We start from the raw sequence: 6634 nt of genomic DNA, 5'->3' as shown, positions 1-6634 counted from the left end.
GCCAAATTAGCATGGCATTTTTTTTCACACCAGTGTCAATTGCGTGGCCAGATAACACCGCCTCACATCAAAATAGCTTTCGAGATGATTTAATTTTAAATTGAAAATTATAATGGTTTAAATAATAATAAAAATTTTATATTTATACAATATAAAGTTTACCACCACCGTCGTCAGACATACTACCCAAAATGTAAAACAGAGTATAAAACCAACCTATCATAATCCTCCAAACATGTATAGACACGTGTCTATAGAAATATCTAACAGTACGATGTGCTCACTTCACTGACGAGTGGGCCCTCTTGTTCAGTGACTCAGCCGTGCTCGATAAAACCACCCGCTTCGTCTACTTCTCCGTCCGCTCGCGCCCCGAAGGCCAAAACCGCCGGCGAAAACCCTAGCCGTCGCAGTCGCCGTCGCCGCGCGCAATGTCGAAGGCCGACGCCCAGCTCGACCCGGAGATGGGGGTTGCGGGGGAGAAGGTGGTTGCTGCGGCGGAGGCGCCGAGGAAGGTGGTGCAGGAGGAGGACCCGCGGCTGCGGTGGGCGTTCGTGCGCAAGGTGTACTGCATCCTCGCGCTGCAGTTCGCGGCCACCGCGGCGATCGCCGTCGTGGCGTGGGTGGTCCGGCCCATCCCGCTCTTCTTCGCCACTGGCTCCGTCGCCGCCTGGCTCGTCTTCGTCGCCATCCTCCTCTGCCCGCTCATCGGTTCGCGCCTCCTCCTCCTCCTCCTCCCCCCTTTTTCTTCGCGATCAGCCCTCGGATTGTTGCCGGGGAACTCGGATCTCCTCGCCGTGGTGGGTGCTGATTGGGATTCCGTTCATCTGCTGGTGCAGTGATGTGGCCGATGCTTAAGTACAGGGAGAGGCACCCCGTGAACCTGCTGCTGCTCGGCCTCTTCACGCTCTGCGAGAGCGTCACCATCGCCGTCTGCTCCTCGACCTTCTTTGGTATACATGCGAAACACCCTCTTCATTTCCTTACTCCCCAAAGTCTTCTTTTTTTTTTCCGCCAAAAAAAAACCCTCCTTTTTTGTTGGATTGTGATGCTCTAATCGTGGTGATTGATGGATGGTAAAATTTATGGCCGATTCTTTGGCCAATTGGTTGTCTTTTGGTGGGATTGTGATTCCCAGTAGATTTTTTTTTCTCTATTGCATTGTTGCAGAGGACAATTGGGTGTCTTTTGGTGTTGAACATAGCTGATTTGTGTTTTTTTTTGGTGGTCGGAAGGAAACATTTGAGGTGGTTCTTCTGTGGAGTATCATATTTGTGTTTTCTTTTCTAGTGGGAACGAAATATTTGAGGCTGTTCTTCTGTGGATCGCGGAGTAGAGTATATTGGTTGCAACGTTGCATGGTATTGTTGTTCTGGACCACTTCCTAGTTCCTATTACCTGGGAGATTATGATATGTTATGTTGCTTTCAGGTGTCAGGAATCTTAATTATGAATGCTGATTGTTGTTGTTGAGGACATATTTTAGTTGTTCTGACCGAGGTTCTGGTAGTATTATAATGGTCTTGACCCACGTTTTGTATTGGGGCTTGGTGGTGGTGGCGGCCTGGTGGGGATGACCTTGGGGTCAATTCTTTTTTTTCTCTTATAAAAACAAACCATGTATCCCAAGTTCCCAACACCATACAAGATGCCTTTTCCCTAATAAACATCATTGTTTCATGGCTAGTTCTATTTTTTAAGAAGAATTCTCGATTTTGGTTATTTTGGACAACCTCAACAATTTTTTCTTGTTACTGTTTGCAGCTACATGTTGTCTGCTGAATCCATTTTCTATTACTGTTTTTTCTCTTGTCTTTTGTAGCACTTAACCATCACATGCTTCATACTCATTCTGTTTGTTACAAGTTGGTCTGTATACACTTCCATGGCTTATGTTCTCAGTAGACAGTGTATTACTGTTCAGCCAACAAATTTGTTGTGTTAGCCCTAGCAGGATGCTACATCTGCATTCTGCATCATATTTATATTTTTCCCTCCGTGTTTGTGATGGAGCAACTGGTTCCATATCTACTTGCAGAAACCTCAGATGAGCTGCCCTGCCCTGTATTTCGTAAATTGGCTGTGTTTTATATCATCTATTGAGATTGAGCTGCCAATATTTTATATCTCCCATCTTTGTTGCCAATATTTTATATCTCCTATCTTAGTTGCATTATTTGTAAACAACATTTTCTTTATAGAACGCATGGCTTCTCATTTTGAGTAATTTTAGATTTGAAAAAACTGAAGCACCTGAATCGCAGAACTTTCTGTTCTTTAAAAAAGATTTGAGCTAGATTACATCAATGATTTTCTTGACAGCTCAGAGAGTTTCCTGTTACTTCCTGTTACTGGTGCCTAATAATTTGATGATTTCTCCTTGTCTTCACTCTGTGCAAACAGCAAACATGATCCCAATACTATTTAAGAATGATCATGCATCCTTATTGTTACTGAATTTCGCTTGTTTTTTTTTTTTGCTCAATGCTAACAGGTAAAGTGATTCTGCAAGCTACAATCCTAACAGCAGTTGCCGTCATCGGCCTCACCATTTTCACATTCTGGGCAGCGCACAGGGGCCATGATTTCTCCTTCATGGATCCCTTCCTTACCACCAGCATTTTCGTGCTTCTGGCCTACCTCATCATTCAGGTTATCAGTTTCGCAAAACCTGTTCCTTTTCGGGAGCTTTTTTATCATTATTAGAAAAGTATATCAAGGTACCATACTTTTTAGGGTAAAAGGTGGAGGTATTAAAAATTTATATTAAAATTCTTGATATTTTGAGGTATTTTGTAAGGACGGTAAAAAAAACCCCTTTTGGGTGTTCCTCAAAGTGCTTTCTGTCTTAAACTTACTGTGTAATTCGATGGGGGCCTGGCAGATCTGCTTCCCGCTGGGGAGTGCTGGCATGACGATCTATGGCCTCATCGCCACCATGGTGTTCTCTGCCTTCGTCATCTTCGACACCCACCAGCTGATCAAGCGCCACACCTACAACGAGTACGTCGTCGCCGCCATCTCGCTGTACCTGGACGTCATCAACCTCTTCATGGCTCAGCTCTCGCTCTCCGCGTAGTGTCCAATGCTCGATTGTCCAGTACATGGTGGTTCCTATAGCTGAAAAAACTTTAGTTCCCTTTACCTTACCTAACTTATCATATGACATATCCTACTCTGGACCTGTAATTAACTTGATCATCTCTAGCTATGTTGCACTGTCGTTGCTCTGGTAGCACGATAGATAAATTCTGCTACGTTTAGACATCTTGCAGTAACCTGCATTACATCTGGTTAGCTCTAATCAATGGAGCGAAAGCTTTAATGGAGATACTGAATTTGCACCATGATCAAGCAATCATCTATCCTGTTTTGTTGGTGTGTGTGTTTGCTCTTGCATCTTGCCAGTGCCAGTCAGTCCTGTGCAATAATGCATTACTGTGCTGTCTGTGCACAGACAATTACTGCATATATGTTACTACTGCTGATGGTGGTCAGATATTCTGGATGTATGATTGGTGTAGTTAGCAAAGCATTATCATCTACTCCTAGCTGATATCCTACTGATCTGCACATGATCTACTACTGCTAGATCTTTTGTTTCTAAGAAATTATTTATTAAGAATCACATTTACACTGATAATCACATGAATGACAAACCAAAATTCCTACTGAAAAAGTTGCTCATAAACGTATTTGTGTGCCTATCATTGCTAGCTTAGCTCTGCTCTTGTAGTCTTGTTTGTTCATACTGTCATGTACGTGTCACCACAGCCCCTGGACCAAGGCAGAGGAGACCAGCACGACGAGGAGCTGGACCAGCCCGCCGCCGCCGGCGGCCAGCCGCGGGGAGCCGGCGGCGCCGGACTTCTTGACGGTTAACGAGAATGGCGCCGGCGGCGCCGACCCCGGCTGTAACCCGTTGAACACGTTGATCCCCAGGCCGGAGCAGTCCAAACCAAGCGAACCTGCCACGGGAAACGATCAAAGGAAGACTGTCAGTCGCCGGCGACGAGGCAGGCGTTCAGGCCACGCCGGCCAAAGCCGGCCGCCGGAGCAGAAATACCGCTGCTGCTGCTGCTTACACTGCTGGTAGCAAGGGTAGGAGGTGTCGTTGAGGAGGTTCTCGAAGCCGTCGCGGCAGGCGCAGCGGTGGCCGAACTCCGACGACCTCTCGCAGCTGCCGCCGTCGCCGCAGTACTGGAGGAGGCACGCTGCAGCACAAGGAGTCGACGGTGACGACGACGACGTGGCATCGATGGTAATCATTACTCTTGTGGATTTTCAGGGCAACTAGTTGACTTACGGTCAAAGATGGAGACGTTCGTCGGTGACGGCATCGCCGGCGGCGGCGGCGGCGAACCGTCCTGGCACGAGTAGTTGATGGTGCCTGCATGAGAGTGAAAGTCAAAACAAAAAAAAATCTTCTGTGGGTAACCACTGTTCTGCGTACGTGGCACTCCAAGTCTCCGACGTGTCTAGCTACGTGGCAACTATTTGACCTTGGATTAACCGAGCAGCAATTAACAGCTTTTAGCCTTCTACAGTTCTACTTCTAGAACTTGGACTTCTGACAAGAAAAAGATTATTAAGGTAGACACGTACTAACGTTGAAATTAATTTTAACTCGTTTTTGTTTTTTCTTCCAAGAAGAAAGGAAGTTTTACTCATGTTTCCTAAGAAAATCTAAGCACGTGTCGACAACATCCACGTATGCAGTTTGACCTTTCTTGCACACCGTTTGACCACAAACCATACAATATTACAAGGAGGAACTACCCGAATATATATATATATATATATATATATATATATATATATATATATATATTCATACCGATCTAAAAGTCAAAACTGTAAATGAATTTTGGTGAAAAACTTTAAAATCAACTCTAAATTTAAGGTTAAAATCTCAAATTTTAGTTTATAGTTTATAAGTATAAGCAAAAGTCAGTAGTAGATATAGGTGTATCTCTCTTCCAACATTAGAGCACCCTTGTAGGAGCAGGAAACCCTACCCAATTTAACTAGTACTAACCATACGTGTAGTCTTGTACTTCTATAACTTGACTCCCGATGGGAGGAGATTATTACGGTAGGCACGTACTACCGTTGGAAATTAACTTAAACTATTTTTTTTCTTTGCCAAGAAGAAATGAATTTTTACTCATGTTTCATAAGGAAATCTAAGCATGCATGGATCACATCCATGCATACAATTTGACAATTCTTGCATGCCGTTTGACCACAAACCCTACGAAGTAGGAAATATCCAATTAATTAAGTTGGCGAGGGGTTTGACTTGGTTAGAGAGGATCTCTCTTCCAACATTAGAGCACCGTTGTAGGAGCGCGAATCTCAACCAAAACCATACCCAATTTAATTAGGTCATGTTCTAACCATATGTTGTAGTGTGCTGGTGGATGATGAATGAAAACGCATTTACAATTATACTTTAAGGGCCTATACAAATAAATTAAATATAAACAAGCTAAAAGATTGAATCAAAAGAGTTTCTACAAAATTGTGAAGAAGAAAATTTTCCAAGAAATCGTACCGTTTACTCGCTCATAAATTATGGTATTAATAATCTATAATCCGTAGAAAAGAAAAAACGATATGGAAGAGTCCACAACCCTAGTAGATATTCCATGGTTACAGTGACCGGCAACAATGGAGCCAGAACCACCAACGCTGTTTAAGTGTAGAGCAGCAATGAACCTTCCTAGCTTCTCATTAGCTTTTAGCAGTGGTTTTTTATAACCTCTCACGATGCACAACCATATTAACCCTAAACAATCATTCGATAAACTTAGTTATATTTTGATGTTCATATATTAAACCCTTCACCTTTAGAATGATTATAACATAGGACTGGCACGGCTCCAACCCCTCTATAAGCCGGATCACCACGAAGATCGAAAGAAAAACAGGAGTAGAGAGGAGGGGAGGAATAAGAGAGATCCAAATCATGCATCCGCCCATGGCTCACCCAAACATGACCTAGATACCAAACCCATCGAGTTTCATCACAAAAGCCCCTTAATCGAAAATTGAAACCAAGAAAATTACTAATATCAACAAGAGGCAAATCGGGAGATAAATTTACAATTTGGTATGACGCAGGGGAGGAAAGGGAACTCCATGTCGGCGAGGCTGTAGCGGCTCCACCCGGGGTTGCAGCTGCACGCGAACCCCAACACGTCGTCGCTCGACTCGCTGCACCTCCCCATCCCGCAGCTCACCTCGCTGCACCTCGTCGTCCCGTCTGCAGCAACAACCACCAAAAAAAGAAAAACACACCAAGAAATCAAGAAGAAAAAAAAAAGCACTTGTCAATCCCTCCAACTCAGAGACTGATTTTACGGGTTTTTTTATGGTATATTTATAAGCGAAAAATAATTTTAGTTTATAATCATAGACAGAAGCAGAACGATAGTAAGTCAGGCTTGCATTGATTCATTTCAGGTGCTCACTCTGCGCTGCAGCTCCATCGGGCAGCAGCAGCAGCAGCAGCAGCATGGCCGCCGTCGACTGCAGCAACAGGACCAGCAAGAGAGCCACTCTGCTGCTGCTCTTGCTGCAGTTCATCGTCTCTAGTTTCAGAGAAGTTCAGTGGTAGAGAGAGGAGGAG

General features: G+C 44.2%; 2 protein-coding genes across 2 annotated transcripts; one reads left to right on the top strand and one right to left on the bottom strand.

Moving 5' to 3' along the window:
- Positions 1 to 334: 334 nt before the first annotated feature.
- On the top strand, positions 335 to 3331 carry LOC102705024 (protein LIFEGUARD 2-like). The gene is made up of 4 exons (XM_006663491.3): positions 335 to 711; positions 840 to 953; positions 2495 to 2652; positions 2885 to 3331. The coding sequence occupies exons 1-4, from the start codon at positions 432 to 434 to the stop codon at positions 3077 to 3079; spliced, it is 747 nt and encodes a 248-aa protein (XP_006663554.1). The 5' UTR covers positions 335 to 431; the 3' UTR covers positions 3080 to 3331.
- A 156-nt stretch (positions 3332 to 3487) lies between these two features.
- Positions 3488 to 6634, bottom strand: LOC102704754. The gene is made up of 5 exons (XM_006663490.3): positions 6477 to 6634; positions 6110 to 6268; positions 4307 to 4390; positions 4086 to 4214; positions 3488 to 3968 (listed from the first exon to the last, which is right to left on the bottom strand). Exons 1-5 carry the CDS (start codon positions 6589 to 6591, stop codon positions 3766 to 3768), a joined length of 690 nt encoding a protein of 229 aa, XP_006663553.2. The 5' UTR covers positions 6592 to 6634; the 3' UTR covers positions 3488 to 3765.

Source organism: Oryza brachyantha, chromosome 11 (assembly GCF_000231095.2).
Source record: "Oryza brachyantha chromosome 11, ObraRS2, whole genome shotgun sequence".
Lineage (NCBI taxonomy): Eukaryota > Viridiplantae > Streptophyta > Magnoliopsida > Poales > Poaceae > Oryza > Oryza brachyantha.
The sequence above is the reverse complement of the archived record's forward strand: the minus strand, read 5'-3'. Positions and strand labels throughout refer to the sequence as shown.

Excerpts from the sequence above, each read along its gene's own strand:
- LOC102704754 (XM_006663490.3), bottom strand. The coding sequence starts at position 6,591 with ATGAACTGCAGCAAGAGCAGCAGCAGAGTGGCTCTCTTGCTGGTCCTG. Across the intron at positions 6,269-6,476 it reads CGATGGAGCTGCAGCGCAGA|ACGGGACGACGAGGTGCAGC; the intron begins GTGAGCACCTGA and ends TTGTTGCTGCAG. Across the intron at positions 4,215-4,306 it reads GAACGTCTCCATCTTTGACC|CGTGCCTCCTCCAGTACTGC; the intron begins GTAAGTCAACTA and ends CTTGTGCTGCAG.
- LOC102705024 (XM_006663491.3), top strand. The coding sequence starts at position 432 with ATGTCGAAGGCCGACGCCCAGCTCGACCCGGAGATGGGGGTTGCGGGG. Across the intron at positions 712-839 it reads CCTCCTCTGCCCGCTCATCG|TGATGTGGCCGATGCTTAAG; the intron begins GTTCGCGCCTCC and ends CTGCTGGTGCAG. Across the intron at positions 2,653-2,884 it reads TGGCCTACCTCATCATTCAG|ATCTGCTTCCCGCTGGGGAG; the intron begins GTTATCAGTTTC and ends GGGGCCTGGCAG.